This window comes from Panthera onca, chromosome F1, assembly GCF_046562875.1.
Source record: "Panthera onca isolate mPanOnc1 chromosome F1, mPanOnc1 haplotype 2, whole genome shotgun sequence".
Classification (NCBI taxonomy): domain Eukaryota; kingdom Metazoa; phylum Chordata; class Mammalia; order Carnivora; family Felidae; genus Panthera; species Panthera onca.
Window position 1 is genome coordinate 18,839,296 of NC_138355.1, and position 19,269 is coordinate 18,858,564.

At 35.8% G+C, this 19,269-nt stretch overlaps 1 protein-coding gene across 5 annotated transcripts in view; it reads right to left on the reverse strand.

Moving 5' to 3' along the window:
* Nucleotides 1–19,269, reverse strand: part of RC3H1 (ring finger and CCCH-type domains 1) — an 86,118-nt gene that overhangs the window by 35,979 nt on the left and 30,870 nt on the right. For 4 of the 5 annotated variants that reach the window (XM_078441092.2, XM_078441089.2, XM_078441090.2 and 1 more), the window contains exons 2-7: nt 13,272–13,668; nt 9,749–9,869; nt 8,789–9,028; nt 8,170–8,345; nt 4,252–4,452; nt 614–746 (exon numbers count right to left, since the gene is read on the reverse strand). In XM_078441092.2, coding sequence (XP_078297218.1) covers nt 614–746; nt 4,252–4,452; nt 8,170–8,345; nt 8,789–9,028; nt 9,749–9,869; nt 13,272–13,502 — 1,102 coding nt within the window. In that variant the 5' untranslated portion in view covers nt 13,503–13,668. Of the gene's footprint in view, nt 1–613; nt 747–4,251; nt 4,453–8,169; nt 8,346–8,788; nt 9,029–9,748; nt 9,870–13,271; nt 13,669–19,269 lie in introns of those variants that run through there. The other variant, XM_078441093.1, reaches the window with a different exon arrangement.

Sequence of the window (19,269 nt, forward strand, 5' to 3'; positions counted from 1 at the left end):
CATAAGGATTTTAAAATACCTTAGATGTGAAAAATGAAGGTTGAGTGATTTTCAGGTCAAGGGGAAGGAGTAGGAAAAGGGCTGATAAAGTAAAAATATGCAAGAGAGGATACTTGATGAATGAGACACCATTATCACAGAGAAGGAAAAATCTGGGACCAAGAAAATGCAACTAAGGACATATGAAAAATATGAAATATATATAGAATTGCATTTCTATATGTATGTGTGTATGTATGGACGTATGGGTGAACTCAAGCTCACACATACATAGTGAGACAAAATGAGAGAACTTGAGTTTTGTCAAAGCAGATGAGAATGGTAAATACAGCATAATTTTGTGATGCAAGAAAGAGAAAACAAAAAGGATCCCAGAGTGAATTACTTTCCTGGTCAAGTGAGCAGTACGGTAAAAAGTATTAAGTGTTAGTTGAAGCAATAAAGAGATAGATGGACAAGATCGTGGTCAGAAATTTAAATACTGTGTAAAAGGTCTGGAGTAACCACTCTGGGAAATTCTTATAGGAATGCAACAAAAGATAATTAAAAGAATCACTGAGCAGCACTGAGACACACATAGGACAGTCCACTTATTTTCCTTGGGTTTATTTACCTGGACTAGGGTCAATGTTTGCCAGTAGCTCCAAATGGGGTCTTAGTCGGTTCAAGTTTGCTGGATCTCCAGTTCGCTGGAGAGCAATTGTTAGTTCCTGAACACTTTGTGCAAAAGACGCTGGGGTCTGCAACTTAAAAAAGATAAATATTAACTTTCCAAAAACCAGATAATCCTTTTAAAATAAAAATTACTTAAAATATTGCAATCATTTTTGCAATTTATTACCTTTAATTTTACCCTCCCACACATTCCATGCTTTGGCTAGACTGGATTACCTGCTGCCTCAACAAAGCCTGCACTTCCCTGCATTCACAGCTTGACATACTGTAAACTCTCTTCCCTCTGATGCACATTCCTCAAATGTGAGACCTTTCTCAATTCCTCAATTTGGAAGTAGACTCTTACCACCTTACGTTCTTAGAGCACTATTAGTTTGGCTCTTGGAGTGCTTCCAAATAACTGAAATCTGGAGTCTCGAGATAAGGCTATACAATACCAAGAACAATGAAACTGAATTCCATCAAACTAGCTCGAGTTCAAGTTCTACTACTGACCAAAGATCATGACACTGGATATAACCTTTACAGACTCAATCTGAAGCCCAATTGCTATACAGACTAAATAATTTCAAAAGTCCACTCCAGCTTAAAAAAAAAATCTTAGAATGGTTTGGGATTCTTGGAAGCGATCAGATTGTGTATTTTTCTAAAGCTTTATGACATACTTCTCACATTAACTCTCCTAAGATGGACACACATATGAACTTTAAGAGGGGAAATTGATTAGGTTATAGTGACTAAAGGGTCTTACTTGGAAACATTTAGCTCTCTATGTAGTTTATTAGTATAGATCAGAATTGTTTCCCCACAAAAGATCACTCTTTAAAAGGTAATTTTAAAAAAAAGCATACATTTTAAAAACATGAAAAATAACAGAACTATCATTTGAATGCTCACATGCTTTTATTCAATTTTTTCATCTTAGCATGCTTTTTATACATTTATATAATCAGCCATTTATGAACTTATGGTTTTGGCTACCATTAATATTATAACAAAAGCATTTTTATATTGCTACCCTTTTCATTATGAAATATTTCAAAGTGTCTAATATAATGACAACACCCATGTATCCACCACCAGGACTTAATAAAAATATTTCACTGACTTTTAAAGAAACTGAATGTTATATATCAGCTGTAGAGAGTATCAGTCCTGAAATAACTAATTTTAATCGCCATGTAACGGAGTTCTGAGCAGAAAGATAGACAACTTCTTTAACAATCTGCATATGTTCTCCTTTATAAATAATGTAGCAATTTAATGCCTTTGAGCTCATAACATTTTTGAAAGTTTGGATTATTTCCTTAAAATAAGTTCCTGGCAAGAGTAAATTTGATCAAAAGACATGAATATTTTGTTTTTATTCACTGACAAATTGTTTCCCAAAAGATCTGTAATACATTTTACAAACCATCAGCAATATATGGCAATATATGTCTCTTTGACTAATATAATAGGCAATATTTGTTATGTCACTATTTTAAAGGTGTATTTAATTATTACTGGAGTTGAGTTCTATCCTATCAGTTAAATGTATTTCCTCTTTGTGAACTGATAGTTCATGTTTCTTTGTCTACTAATTTACTATGATTATTGTTTTTCATATCACTTTTAATAAATTATCTGCACTGTCCAACACAGTAGTTATTAGCAATAAGTGGCTATTTAAGTTTAAATTAATAAAATAAAATAAAAATGTAGTTCTTCAGTTGCATGCTCACATTCTGGGTGCTAAACAGCCGTGGGTGGTTAGTGATCACCAATTAGACACTGCATTTATAAAACATTTTCATTACCACAGAAAGTTCTACTGCTCTGCATGAAAAGATGCCACATACACTGCAAAGTTTGTTTACCAGTTTGTTGTAAGAAGGTCTCGGGATATTATTCGAACTATTGCTCATGATGTGAGGATACTGTTATAGGATAAATTATATAGTCTAGTTCACACAAAAAGGTCAACCTCCTTAGAGAATCTTTATAAAAGCAAGCCAAGTTTCTCTTCAGGGTAGATAGCTACTCCTATAAGAGACCATTACTAAAGTTTCAAAACATTTTCATCAGTCAGCTGCATAATTTCAGACCTAGGAGTTGGGAGGTAGAATTTGGGCAAAAGTATCTAGAAAAGATTTATAGGACAAAAATATATTACATTGGAAATTATGTAACAGGCAGTTATAAAACACATTTTGCAACTGTCCTTTGACATCAATACACTACTCATTCAAAGAATCCTATCTTTGGGAACAGCCCAAAAAAAAAAAAAAAAAAAAAAAAAAAGTGGCAGAATAGTCCGGAAAGAGATTTTGTGGCTAAGAACATAGATTCTAGAATCACTATACCCGAGTTCAAATCCAGCCCCATCACTGATTACCTATATTACCCCCGAGAAATGTATTTAACCTCTCTCTGTCTCCTTTAACAATACCTTTAAGACCTTTAATAATACAGGTCTATTAAAAGGATTAAATGATTATCCCACGAGGCATTAGTAGGCTCTCAGTAAGTGTTAAATAGTATTATATTTAGACTACTCTTACATATTGATCTTAATTTCTGCAAATTGTGAGGTGGATTCTAATGAAAACAAGTATTTAAGGTAAAATAGTAAAAATTAATGCTATTACTGAACGTAATATATTTACATGCTGCTTTAAGACCTTTTTTTTTTTTGCACTTTCATATATTTCATGTTGAATTACAACAAAAACAATTACGGTATTACCCTAGCTTTAACAAAATTAAATACAGTTCTTAGAGTCAGCCATAATGGAGCTACTCTAGTACTCTTACTGATCTTTATATCATAACAAAGAACAGAAAAAGTAGAAATATATTTATTGAAAATCTGATCAAACCTAGAATGATTCAGTAACTTATTATGTGAAATTATTGTGACTGAGAATCTTAAGAAATCTCAACTTACACATCTTCCAGACCATTAAATGGCTGTTACAGGAAGACAATAAAGGCCTTTAGAAAATGGGCTTAATGATTTAACAATGATTAAAACTCAGAGAAGAAAGAAGAAAGAGAGGCAACAACAATAGAGATGGAAGACACTCAAGAAGAATACTAAAGAGTGTAGGACAAAGCGTTAGAACACTACAGTGAAATCTTTTTATTCTTTTCTTAATGTTTTTATTTATTTTTGAAGGGGAGAGAGATACAGTATGAGCAGGGGAGGGGCAGAGAGAGAGGGAGATGCAGAATTGAAAGCAGGCTCCAGGCTCGGAACTGTCAGCACAGAGCCTGATGCGGGGCTCAAACTCACGAACTGTGAGATCATGACCTGAGCTGAAGTCGAACGCTTAACCGACTGGGCCACCCAGGCTCCCCTATAGTGAAATCTTATATGAATGATGTCACTTGTACATCAATTTAATTTATATGAACAAACTGGTAATGATGTGCCTAGTTATGATACTCAGCTACAGATAACATAACTTGTAAGAAGAGCCTGACATATGGTATTCACTCTAACATACATTTGTTAAATAAATAAATTACTAAATCATCAATTATCAAAACTCCAAGATGTGTCTAAGAAGTAAGGAACATAAAAGGGTCTACCTTGTCAATGATTGACTGCATATGAGACTTGTGAGACTGGTCTCCATAAAGCAATGAGGACCATTGGTCTGGTGCAATCCGTAAGCCTGCTTCCATGGCAATCTGCACTATCTGAGAGTCGTGTTCTCGCCGCAGAGCTTCATAGGTTCTAAATTCTTCCTTCAGCTGCATCAAAGAAGAGTCTTCATCACGTTTGGTGACCTAGTAAGACACACATAATCTCATGAGGCAGGTAAGAAACAAAATGAGTTTGTATTTTACATGAACACATACAGAGAACAATTTTTAATATAACAAATTTCTTTCAGCAACAATAGCAAGATAAAATGAACACACTGTTTTGCGTGTAAAATATTTCCCCCTTTATAGATGTCAAACTCTTCTGAATAGGACTTACAGAAAGAATGACTATGTGCTGGGGCAAAGTCCCAAGACTGGATAGACCTTAACACATATACAGTTTATTTAAATTGTAGGAGTATGTATATGAATTTTCCCCCTAAACGTTTATTTGTTTAGGAGAGAGAGAGAGAGAATGAGCACAAGTGGGGGAGGGGCAAAGAGAGAAGGAGAGAGAGAGAATCCCAAGCAGGCCCCAGGCTCAGCACGGCGCCCGACATGGGGCTCTATCTCACGACCCTGGGATCGTGACCTGAGCCAAAATCAGGAGTAGGACACTCAACCAACTGAAACATGTAGACCTCCCTGCATATGCATTCCTGAAAAGAAGAAAATATGTGGGGCGCCTGGCTGGCTCAGTCAGTGACAGCATGTGACTCTTGGTCTGAGTCATGAGTTCAAGCCCCATGTTGGGTGTGGAGCCTACTTTTTTATATATACATATGTCTGTGTGTGTGTATACACGTGTCTGTGTGTGTATGTGTGTGTATGTGTGTGTGTACATGCATATGTGTGTTAAGGTAAAATATATTCTACAGTATATTAGGATACAGGTGATCCTGGACTAGAATTAATTATTTTACTTTGATTTGTTGAGCCTTTGGCCTAAACCCCACTTGACTCAAAATGTAACGATATAACAAAAATAACAGCAGTAACTACCTCAACAAGCTTAGAGAATTCAATGAGTTAATATGTCAATATGATGGTTAATAAGTTAACACACTGACTAGCACATGCTAAGGGCTCAATAAGTGTTAATCATTTTAATCACTAAAAGATATTATCATCATTATTATTTTGCACTTTCTGATGGTGGCCTGGACTGCAAAACTCCATGGAAAATTAAGCTAAGCACAGATTATTCATTTTTAGAATCATGCCAGCATCTGAATGGTGCTCTGTTAGGAGTACCACCTAGCTCAACGCCAAGCAAGCCCAACAGTAATAATCCACAGTTATGAAGAAGAAACATACATTGCTTTTTTCACAATAACTGCATGAGTATTTTTTTCTTTTTTAAAAATCATTGCTTTATTTTCGTAAGGTCTCAATTTCCTCTAGTAGAAAATTTTCATTTTTTTTCCATCAAAGAAAAACTACAGAATATGTTAGTCAAGATTTCTAGGTCACACTGACATTATATTTTAAAATGTATTCCATTCTTATTCCAAGAAAGTCTAACTTAAATTTTGTTAGCTAAGTCCGTACAAAGACCAACCAATTAAAAGAAAAATCTTGTTAAAGACTTGTTTGACTTGTTAAAGGCAAGTCAAAAGACCACATGTGTATGAGTATGTACAAAAACATACTCTCAATATAAGCTAAATATTATTAAAATGTAGAATCTTTTCTATATGATATAATAGGGTTCCCTGGACTTGGCTCTCAAAACTCTCTTTTAACTAAAAACAATCAAAGATTTCCAAGAGATGCAATGTCTAAAGTAACTCCTGGAACTATAACTGTGCTCAGAAGGACCAGAATTACCCCAGTTTGAAAAGGTTTTTCAAATGGAAATAAAAGATGCTAAAAGGACATAACTAGAACACACCTATACAGACACATATAGCTGCAAGGAGGAGGGAAAAGCTTAGAGAATTAAATGAGTTAATTTAGTTAATGTTTAATTGTTAATATTATGTTAACTGTTAATAACTGCTAATATTATATTAAATGTTAATAACTAATAGTTAATATGTTCAGTTAATTTAGTTAATATGTACTAATAGTACATTATTACCGGCAAGAGAAGAAAGCAGGCAGACAATAAAGAAACATAATCATGACTCAAGTGAAAAACTGGATTTTTTGCAACTTCCAATCTCTTTTTAATTACTATTAATACTTCTAATTAGGATTGAAAGAGGTTCACTGTAGGTATTTTAGGGTTTTTGGATCGCTTACTACTTCACAGGAGAAGGCTAGATTTCCTTTTCTTTCATTTTCTTTTTCAAGCTTGCAATACTGTATCTGTCTGGTGCTGTTAGTAGAGAACAAAGAACTCTGGAAGCAGACAGACATTCTATTTTTTTTTTTTTTTTTTTTTAACATTTTTTTTTTTTTATTTATTTTTGGACAGAGAGAGACAGAGCATGAACGGGGGAGGGGCAGAGAGAGAGGGAGACACAGAATCGGAAACAGGCTCCAGGCTCCGAGCCATCAGCCCAGAGCCTGACGCGGGGCTCGAACTCACGGACCGCGAGATCGTGACCTGGCTGAAGTCGGACGCTTAACCGACTGCGCCACCCAGGCGCCCCAGACAGACATTCTAAACTGTATTCCAGACGACACTGTAAAATCATGTTATTACAATCATTACAACAAATGTTGAGTTATTCAGGGACAATCTGAACCAGTTGGGAGTTATTTTGGCTAGAGTTTCTCACAGTTCCAGAGGTGCTTTAAGGCAAGGACAGGGTTGGGTACAAACCTGGAGTCCACAGCACATTTTCAGTATATATATATAATCTGTCTCTAGAAAGAAACTTAAGAATATTGGCATTTAGTTAGAGCTTAAAAAAATTTTTTTTTAATTAAATTGGTATGCTTTCCTGTTGATTCTGTGAACCATTTCATCTTTCTCAGAAAATGAGAACATAGACAAGACTATAGTAGGACGTAGGATTCTTTAGTTTGAGTGTCAGATGAGGGGACATGGTGACCAAGGAATGGGTTTCCTTATAGGCTGTATGAATTAAAACAATTTCAGAGGCATGCCTGGTTCATGAAGTACTAGTTATGTGTTGTGTCAGAAGTAAGAAGCCTTAGATGGGGCACCTGAGTGGCTCAGTCGGTGAAGCATCCGACTTCAGCTCAGGTCATGATCTCATGATTTGTGAGTTCAAGCCCTACGTCGGGCTGGCTCTCTGCTGTCAGCGCTGGGAGCCCGCTTCGGATCCTGTTTCCCTTTCTCTACCCCTCCCCCAGCTGCGCACACAGGCTCCCTCTCCCTCTCTCTCCAAAATAAACATTAAAAAAGTTAGAAGAAGAAGCCTTGACATTAAGAAGTCAGGAAAACAGGATGAAAAATAAATGATACATAGTGAGCACCAATGTTGGAAGCAGTGCTGATTCAATCTGGGATACAAAAGAAGAAGTCCAGCATCACTATCTACACTGAAAAGAAAATGGCAAATGGAGCTCCAGTACTGTTTTAACCCCACTGTGTATATGGAATTATAGCAGGAGCAAAGAGCCAAATAAAATTTCTTCCTGCTTCAATGACTCTCTGCTCAGACCAATTCTGCTTATAGTCTCGGCGGGGAAATGACACAGTTTAATGGTCTCTTCAAATATAAACATCTATATAAGCCTCGGTTTATGTTGTTCATTATCTAATATACAAAATTCAATGTAACAAGATTTAACTTTAATAGGATACCATCTACATTCTTGAAATGTTGAAATTTTCTGAGGGGGCAACTTTATTAAACTCAAAGATTTACTATTTAAGTTGGGGAAAAAGACAAGGTTTCCTTTCAAGCCCAAATGTAACGCTGGTTCCCTGGTTCATACCTTGAAGCAGGAGGCTCTATAAAGGAGCTGGACAACATGCCCAATGCTAGTTTTAGAGGCTTGAGGAAACCGTGGCTCCAACCTTTGCACCACAAAGAGAACCAATACTTTTCTTGACAAAGCAGAACCATCTTCCAAGGCCAAGAGAACCAGCTTTAGAGCTTCCTCCTGCATTGCTAGGAAAAGTTGGGCAAAACCAGAATTTATCATATGCAAAGATAAGACACATCTATTTATTAGAAGGGCAATACTCAAAAACTTCTGCAGGTGCCACTTAATGGGCAACACAACACAAAAACACAAAAAGTATTCACAGTTATACTTTCTAACTATTTTGGGGCAATTTTATACTACACTCTATATATTTTATTTAAGAAAACAGATAAAAAATTAATACATTCAAGAAATATCTCTATCAAAATGAAAACTTCTGCCATTAAAAGTTTTAAGTGCTCTAAAAAACTGACATGGAATTGCCCAAGCCATGATCGTCAAGTGGGATATTATTTTGTAACAACAGAATATTGCAAAGAACTAGTCTTTCTACATGGCACTTACAGTTCTGACACCATACTTTTAGAATTACTGGCATAATAAATATCAAACTTTAATCACATACCTGGTCCAAGGAACTGGCAGCCCCTAGCTCTGACTGCTGCCCAGAGATTGGAGGACAGTTGCTGAGGATTTTGGTGTTGAAGAATGAGCTCTGTAACTGTTCGTTCACCTAAAGATCGAGCTGCTCTCATAGCACGAATCCTGCCTTCCTCTTCCACAAGTTGGCAGTGGACCAGAGTCACCAGCTTCCTCTGCATTGGGCGACTCAGAACACTCTGAGTAGTGCTATTCAGACCCACTCCTTTAAAAGAGAGTAAAAAGTTATTTCTAGGTTTACAATGCAGCTTTTAAGAGTCCAAAAAAATTTCCTCTGATGGGCTGACTGACTTCATGGATATGTGAACAGCTCTGGTTTCTACTAGGATATTTAAAATAAACAAGAGATAAAATGATATAAATAAAAGCCTCGTTTTCATTTTAAAAATATACAAAAGTTGTTATATCATGTAAAAATAATATTCATTGTAACATTAAATATATTATTATTCATTACAACCATGGAGGGACAAAATTAATAATTAATTTAAGACCCAAATCTTGAGGTCATAACAATTCTGGCATATTATTTCATAACAGTTAATTTTATGTTCCTATTGAAACGATAAGCCATAATGGCAAGGCGGTAACAGCAACTCCCAAGTTTATTACACTCTCTATGGCACATCATATAAAACTGAAAAGAAGGCAGACAATCCAGAGTTGTCAAATGGCGGGGAGCCCTCCTGAAACCACTAGTATATTCACACTTACTTTTGCAACTCATTCAAATGTTTCCAACATCACATAAACTTTAAATTCATCTGTTGGAATGGTTTGTAATGATACTGTTTAGTACTAGTGGGTTTGACTTACAATAAATAAGTGAATTTCATTAACATTCACTTACACCCCACCATTTTTATGGTAAGAAAAGCATCTTTCATAAACATTTATTTGGCACGGATAGTTGCATCTGATTCACCTCTAGCACTGCTGAGTGGTTTCAGGTACAATGCTAATTCTTCTACACATTTCTTGGCTTCCTCATAATGCTTTGTATCTTCAACCCCACTACACAGAGTAATGGGCTGCTGCTCAGGGACCTTGAGGTCAAAAAAAAGGTCTGTATGAGTGCACACTAATTAATTAAACAAATGTCTTATTAAGTATATTTTATGCACTGCTACTCTAACAGTGGTAACATCAAAACTGCCACTAAATTTACTGAAGCCTTTCAAAAGACCTTTTCTATACTAACACACTAAATTTAATGCATTATTTTGGTTTTATAATCGCTTTACTAAAACATAATTTGTATACCATGTAGGCGACCCATTTAAGATACATAATTCAATGGTTTTTAGTATATTCACAGGTGTGTAACCATTACAATTTTAGAACATTTTCATCACCCCGCCAAAGAACACCATACTCTTAACTGTCACCCCTCCCATATTTCCTCCCAACTCCCCACCAACCATAAGAAAATACTAATTGGCTTTCTGTCTCTTGTGGATTTGCCTATTTTGGACATTTCATGTAAACAGAATCATAGAGTCGTGCAGTAACTTCCAAAGTGACTACACTACTTTGCATTCTCACCAGCAATAAGAGTTTCTGTTGCTCCACATCCTCACCAGCATTTGGTGCTGTCAGTGTTTTGGACCTTGAAGCTATTCTAACTGGTGTGTAGCAGCATCTCGTGGTTTTAATTTGTAATTCCTTAGTGGCAAATTACGTCGAGCAACTTTTCATCAGCTCATTTGCCATCCGTGTATCTTCTCTGGTGAGGCGTCCAGATCTTTGCCCATTTTAAAATTATGTCCTTTTTATTATTGAGTTGTAGGAGTCTTTATTACATCTGAGACACAACTTTTAGATCTATGAGTTACAATTATTTTCTCTCATTCTGTGAGTTGTTCTTTCACTCCGATGGTGTCCTTTGAAGGACAAAGTTTTAAGTCTTCAGTTCAATTTATCCTTTATTTCTTGTACTTTTCGTGTCCTATCTAAAAAAAAACCTCACTGCCTATTCTAAGGTCACAAAGACTTATGCCTATATTTTATTTTAAGAGTTCTGTAGTTTTAACTTTTACATTGGTTCATTTTGGGTTAATTTTTGTAGATGGCGTGAAGTAGGGGTCCAAATGGATTCTGGTACACATTTGGATATCCAAGTTTTCCCAGCACCATTTGTTGGAAAAACTGTCCTTTCTTCACTGAATGGTCTTTGCAATGTTGTCAAAAATCGTTTCGTATGTGTGAGTTTATTTCTGGACTCTATTTTACTGATCTAAATGTTTGTCTTTATACCAGTATCACACTGTCTTCATCACTATAGCTTTGCAGTTTCAAAATCTGGGGTGTGATTCCTCCATCTTTGTTCTTTTTCAAGATTTTTTTGACTATTTTGTGGTCCCTTCTGATACCATATAAATTTTAGGGTTTTTTGTTGTTGTTGTTTGTTTCTTTTGGGAAAAAAAACCAAAACACCACCACACATTGGGACTTTGACAGAGCTTACACTGAATTGGTAGATTTCTTTGGGTCTGCCAATCCAGGAACATGCAATGTCTTTCCGTTTGTTTATGTCTTCTTTAATTTCTTTCAACGTTTTGTAGTTTTCAGTGCATAAGCCTTTCACCTTTTATTCCCAAGTATTTTATTATTTTGATGCTGCCATAATGGAATTGTTTTCTTAGTTTCCTTTTGTATTGTTCATTGTTAGTGTATAAAAATGCAACTAATTTTTGCATGTTGCTTTTATATACTGCAACTTTGCTTAATTCACGCATTAAGTCAACAGTTTTTTAATGGAACTCTTTAGGGCTAAAATAGTGGCTACTATATATTAAAATGCCCTATCCTCAAATTTCATAAACATTAGTTGTTTCAGGTAAGGTATGACATAGTCTTACTCATTTTGCAGAAAGGAGTTCATCTTTAGACAACTTCATGAAAAAAGCAAGCCTTGGTTATTTGCTATTTAACATTTATTTATTTTTGAGAGACAAAGAGAGACAGAGAATGAGCAGAGACAGAGGGAGACACAGAATCTGAAGCAGGCTCCAGGCTCTAAGCTGTCAGCACAGATTCCGACGCGGGGCTCAAACCCATGAACCATGAGATCATGACCTGAGCCGAAGTCAGTTGTTTAACTGACTGAGCCACCCAGGTGCCCCCTTGGTTATTTGCTATTTAAAAAAAAAATAGTGTATTTCTAAAATTATTATCCCTATTAAGTCCATTTTTAAAAAATGTTTCCAAAATGTGATAGCAGGATTTTCAAAATAAAAAGATAAATGATTATGAAATGAAAAATTAAGTACAAGAAGAAAAAGGATCAACTGCACTTTCCCTTTTGACAAATATTTTATAGTGTTGGTGACATCACAAGAGAGGTTTATCAATAAAAGAAGTTTTCTTTTTGAATAAACTACTCTATTCTCTTTATCTCCAACATACGTAATATCAACCTTTCCTACATTTTAGCAGTTTACATCAAGACTGATCTAGAAAATATTAATGGGGCCAGATCCAAAGTTCTAGCATATCTATTCGGAAAAATGACTTATGATAAATATATGGCATTTCAGACTCAAACTATGCAAATTTAGCAAGGGATTACTTAAGTAACTATCTAGCTTCCAAAAACTCACCTCCCTTGACTTTGTGAAATCTTCTGAGGATACTACTGATCTCTACTTTGAGAATACTGAGAGAAAATTTTCAGAATATTACCATCAGAACTGCCAGACTTACTTTTACCTTTATTTAGGTAGCTGGGGATATATTTCCTCCTACTCTAGAAAAATGATTCCCAAAGGCTATGCACTCTACAGTTTTTGTCACCTTCTTCATCTTTCATTTGAGTAGTGTCTACTAAGTAAAATTATCTGAAGTAGCTTCACTTCTCCTATTTAGTAAAATGCAATGGTTTTTATGAGTAATATTTTCCCCAATATTAAGAGGTCCTTTAAAAAAAAAAAAAAAAAAAAAAAGAAGGGGAATCTGGGTGGCTCAGTTGGCTGAGCATCCAACTCTATTTCAGCTCAGGTCATGATCTCACAGCTGTGTGATCAAGCCCCATGTTGAGCTCCGCACTGAGCCTAGAGCCTGCCTGGGATTTATTCATTCATTCATTCATTCGTTCGTTCTCTCTCCCTCCCTCCTCCCCCTCTGCCCCACACATCCTCCCTCTCTCTCTCTCTCTCTCTCTCGAAAAATAGTCCTTGTGATTTGCCTCTTAGGTTTCTCTAGTGATCTCAATAGCTAAGATTGTTGAGAAAGGCTGACCACCAGATTAAATGACTGTTATGACGGAGGAACACTGCACTACAACAATAAATCTCCCAACACACTAAAATAAAGGGTCTGCATGGTACTGAACAGAACTTTATCTATTTAGATAGAAGGCAATGTTGCCCAATTTGAATTCAACAAGTTTCTCTTAAGAGGAAAACACATACACTCAGAGATTAAAAAGAATAAGTCACCCATCTTACCTGAGCACCCACTAGCTGCAGCAATGCTGAGTTCACGGGGAGGAGCTCAATGTCTGTATTGATAGTGGTCTGGTCAAATGGGCAAGCCTTGCGGTGGAGTTTATTCAGGCACATCTTGCAGACAGTATGGCCACAACCCAAACTGATGGGCTTTCGAATTGTTTCATCGAAAGTCTGAGTGCAAATTGGGCAGGAGAGGAAATCCGTCCACTGTGGAGCTTGTACAGGCATTGTTACTGGAGTTACAATTCACTAACACACACACACACACACACACACACACACACACACACAATAATCTAAAGCAAAGATTCCACTGGAATCAAAATCTTTGAAAAAAGTTTTTTTTTTTAAATATCTTCCGTAGATACAGTCAGCACATAGTGTGAAATATAACCTGGAAAACAAACAGAAAAAAAAAGAAAAAAATTAGTGTGTTTTCCTTTTCAATTAAACTGCATTCACACTCTATTACCTACAATCTTTTATACCACATTTATATCACTATGGTCCACTGTTTTGCACTTTCATAGAATAAAGTCATAAATAAAACTTCTAGTCTCATCTCCTTGCTGTAGAGATGTGGAGTGGACCCCAGAAAGATAAAATAACTTGCCCAAGGTAACAAATGAAGTTAGTAACAAGGTTAGATCCAGGATCTAAATCTCGCAAATTTATCTAAGTCTACGATTGTTTTATATTTAAGAATTAGCCTTTTTAAAGTGGCTAATAATATTGTTTCTTGAGCTGCATACCAGTTACATGAATCTGTTCAGCTGTGAGCATTTATCAAGCTCTACACTTATGATATGTACACGTCTGTGTATGTTATACCTCAAGACAGAGTTTTTAAAAATTGGCCTAAAATTAAAACTACCTCAAAATATTTTATCATCAAATTGGGTATCAGATAACAAAGAGTCTGTGAAATTTTTTAAAGTCTTTTTAAGGGTTTTAGACACCGTTATGAATTTTATTTACCAGTAGTTAGTTACCTTTAAGCCCCTGCTATGGCCTACACCTGTCGCTATAGTGTGCTGTGTTAGAACAACTGCATAGTTACAATTATTTACTTCAAAAGATTTTTTTTTAACTCTCAGATTTATTAATGGTACAACAATTATAGTTCAAATTTCATTTCCTACCGTCTTTTTTGGCAGAAGATAAAAGCCAAATTGACTTATCACCTGTGTCTAAAAGAAATTTTTTTTATATATAAAATTCAACCTAAAACTTACAGCACATCTTAAATAATATGTACTATTTATCTAACTGTAGTTTCTAAAAATGAGAATTGATGTACAGAAGAAAGTAACAGTATCACAAGTTGTTAAAGATGTGATTATGCTCAAGAGAAACTGCTTACAAAGATGAAAACAATTAAGCTGTAATTAACTAGGAAAGTAAATTATCTATATACCTTATTCTTTGAGCATTACATTTACTTCTTGCTTTATTGAAACAACTCAACCTTAAATGCAAACCCACTATTGATGACAGAACAGTTTTCATTAGGTATGTTAAAAATTTATCCATTCATTCAACAAATATTTACTAAGCACTACTATGTGCCAGACTGAATTGCTAGGGAAACAGTGAAACAGCACAGTCATAATATCTGCCTTCTGAGTAATCTTAGCTTTGTTTGTGTTTTTGCAAAGGTGCTATAAGATACATATATTTTACCAAGTTAATTTCATGTTCAGGATCTAAAATTAGAGTTATCTGCATGTGTGTTAAAATAGCCCTTGCAATAACAAGAATGGGCAAAGAAATAGTTCATTTTTTTTTAAACTTTATTTATTTTGAGAGAGCATGCTGTGTGCATACATGCAAGCAGGTGAGAGGCAGACAGAGAGAGGAGAGACAGAATCCCAAGTAGGCACCATGGGGCTGGATTTTACAAACCATAAGATCATGACCTGAGCAGAAACCAAGAGTCAGATGCTCAACAGACTGAGCCACCCAGGCACCCCAAGTTATCTGCATGTGTGTTGAAATGACCCTTGCAATAACAAGAATGAGCAAATAAAGAAATTACTCACATTTTGATTTCTATAATGTTTTAAAGATAAAAACTTCTAATACAATAGATTTAATCAAATACATTATGAGTAGCTACAAGTATGATTATAATAAATTATTACTACTTAATAAACTGAAACTCCTCTGGAATGTTAAAAAAAGAAAATACAGTATCTAATTATTCACTTGTAGACTCAAATGCTAGATTTGTACATTGGTTTGCAGAATGCTCAAAAAAAAGGGGTAAATTTTTAGAGAAGACATAATGTTCAGAAAAGGAACTGAAATTAGCCATAAATTGCTTGCTGAACCTGATTAAGTAGATAAAGCATCACTCACATAAACTTTTCTATAGATTAGCATGGCAACATATATCAATGCCTGCAAAGAATCTGATCCTGTTAATCTCTGCAAAGAGAGTTTAATGGTTCCTTCCTTTTTACTAGTATGGCTTTCTAGACAACTTAAAACTTGTTCATCTTAAAGTACAGGTAAAACAAAGCACTTAATTCTCTCAAACACTATAAAGTACACAAACCCCCAAAGGGCACAAAATATAGTAAGATGTTGGGGCATCTGGGTGGCTCAGTTAGTTGAGCATCTGACTCTTGATTTCAGCTCAGGTCATGATCAGGGGGTCATGGAATTAAACTCCAGGTTGGGCTCTGCGCTGAGTGTGGAAATTGCTTAAGATTCTCTCTCTCTCTCTCTCTCTCTCTCTCTCTCTCTCAAATAAATGTATAATAAATGTTTTTATACCATGTCATAACTTTTACTATGAATACAGCTATTTGCCACATACTATGCTAAACGCCTTACACAGAACACATAAAAGGTAGGTAATTACTGTTATCCCATTTTACAGATATGAGAAGTGGAAGTTTAGAGAGGCTGAGTAAGATAAAAAGAAATAGAGCTAAGATATTAACCCAGATGTTCTGGCACAAAACCCAAACTCTTAACCAGATCACCATTCACAAATAAAAGGTTAAATATAATGTAGGAAGAAACTACTTGCGATTTCATTCAAAAACCAATGCCACAAAGCTGCATTCCCTAATACTAACTTCACAGTAATTCTGCTAAACTTACTGCCAAATCTATGGTCAGGCCCTTGTTCTAATCTCATTTGTCTTCTCAATGAGATATGAAACAGACAACTACTAACTCCCTGCTTCTTGAAACCATCAATGAACCACATTCCCCTCATCCTTTCTAACTCACTGGCTGTTTTTGATCTCTTAAACTCCTAAATGCTGGTATCATCAGGTCTCTATTTTGAGTTTTCACATCATTCTCCAGCCAAAATCCTGAAAAAGCTTTCTATTATATTTAGAATAAAATCTGGATTTCTTATTCTTGTTTACAAAACCCTAAATGAGATGACCTGTAATTATTTCTGCAACTTCATTTTCTAACACTTATCCTCACCTTAGTATGTTAGTACTAGGTATTCTCTCTATCTAATCTTTGAATTGGATCGCACTCTTCATCACTTAGATGCCACCAAAAATGTCACATCCTCCCTGGCCACTTAAAACTCCAAATCATTCTATAGTCCATCGCTGTACTTAAATTCTCTACAAAACATTTACATTATCTATGTTACATTTTTCTTCTTATATTTTTATTTGCTTACTCAATATCTATCTAATATTAGAATATAGACTCCACAAGAGCTGAGATCTAATCTGTCTTGTTCACTATGAAAGCTAATAGCTCCCCACTATAATTTAGACTACGTAAAGTTTTTGCCTATAATTTCAAGAGTTGACAAGACATGCGAAAATCTGTTCATAAAATTATAAGTGACTTAAAAACTCTTAAATTAAGAAATTCTAATCTATATTATTCTTTAATGAGTCTTAAAATTGCAAGCAACTTTTTGAGATTTACGACATCTGACACTGTGCAATATGGAAAACAGGTAGAAAATATGATCAACATCAGTTTTACAGACTTGAAAACTCACTGCTCTCCTACATGGTCTCAGAACTGTGCTGCCACAAGTTTTCCAAATTATTCTGTTGTAACAAGTTGTAACAAGATTTTTTAAAAAATGTTTATTTAATTTTGAGAGAGAGAAAAACAGTGGGGAAGGGGCAGAGAGAGAGGGGGACAGAGGATCCAAAGCAGGCTCTGGTGCTGACAGCAGAGAGCTTGATGCAGGGCTCAAACCCACGAACTGTGAAATCATGACCCCAAGTCAAAGTCGGACACTCAACCAACTGAGACACCCAGGCGCCCCACAATAATTGTTTAAAATACAATCACAAAATTCTATTGGTAAAAGACACTTTAGAGATCATCTGGTTCTTGCCTAATTTTTCAAGATGAGGTAACATTCTTATGTCCCAATCAGTAGCAAGTATTATTAAACATTTTCAAACATCTCCTTCCATTCAATCTTTAAAACCCAAAGAACTTGGAATCACTTTCCTTCTTTTTGCAGAGAAATAAAATTAACATTCAGAGAACTCTGTGCAAGGTCACATAGGTGTAGCAAAATCAAGACACAACCACCTCGGATCAGTACTTGACACTGAAGACTGTGCACTTGCCACTGTACCAATTCGACATGAAGAAGACCAAAAACAAGACAAGTAAAAGAGTTACAACGTCATGCAGCTTGATAACGGCAGAGCCAGGATTAGAAACCAAGTTTCTAGTTTTAGTGTCCCCGGCACCCCTATCAGACTGCCTTGAAAATAAACCTATCACCACCCCTTGATTTTTAAAATATCCTTGCATACTAACATGTCTCCAGAGGTAAGGGAAAAAAGCAAAAATGAACTATTGGGACCTTATCAAGATAAAAAGCTTCTGTGGGGCACCTGGATTAATAATAAGCACTATAATAATAATAATTGGTTAATAAGCACTGCCCTTCTGCTTAGGTGATGGATCTCATAGTTCATGAGTTCAAGCCCCACATGAGGCTCTGCAGTGACAGTGCGGCGCCTGCTGAAGACTCTCTCTCTGCCCTTCCTCTAATTGCGCTTTTTCTTGGTCTCAAAATAAATAAATTTTTTAAAAAAGATAAAAAACAACTGCGCAGTGAAGGAAACAGCAACACCAAAAGGCAACCAACGGAATGGGAGAAGATATTTGCAAATGACATATCAGATAAGGGGTTAGTATCCAAACTCTATGAAGAACTTAACAAACTCAACACCCAAAGAACAAATAATCCAGTGAAGAAATGGGCAAAAGGCACGAACAGACACTTTTCCAAAGAAGACCTCCTGATGGCTAACAGACACATGAAAAGATGCTCGACATCACTCATCATCAGGGAAATACAAATCAAAACCACAATGAGATACCACCTCACACCTGTCAGAATGGCTCACATTAACAACTCAGGCAACAACAGATGTTGGCGAGGATGCAGAGAAAGGGGAACTTTTGCACTGCTGGTGGGAATGCAAAGTGGCACAGCCACTCTGGAGGTTCCTCAAAAATTAAAGATAGAACTACCCTACGACCTAGCAATTGCACTACTAGGTATTTACCCAAAGGATACAAAAACGCTGATTCGAAGGGGCACATGCATCCCAATATTTATAGCAGCCCTATTGACAATAGCCAAATTATGGAAAGAACCCAAAAGTTCATCAACTGACAAATGGATAAAGAAGATGTGGTGTGTTTATACACAACGGAATATTACTCAGTGATTAAAAAGAATAAAATCCTGCCATTTGCAGTAATGTGTATGGAACTAGAATGCATTATGTTAAGTGAAATAAGTCAGAGAAAGACAAATATCATTATTTCATTCATATGTATAATTTAAGAAACCAAACAGATGAACACAGGGGAAGGGAAAGAAAAATAAGATAAAAACAGAGAGGGAAGCAAACCATAAGAGACTCTTAAATACAGAGAACAAACTGAGGGTTTCTGAAGGGGTGCTGGATGGGGGGATGGGCTAAATGGGCAACGTGCATTAAGGAGGACACTAGTTGGG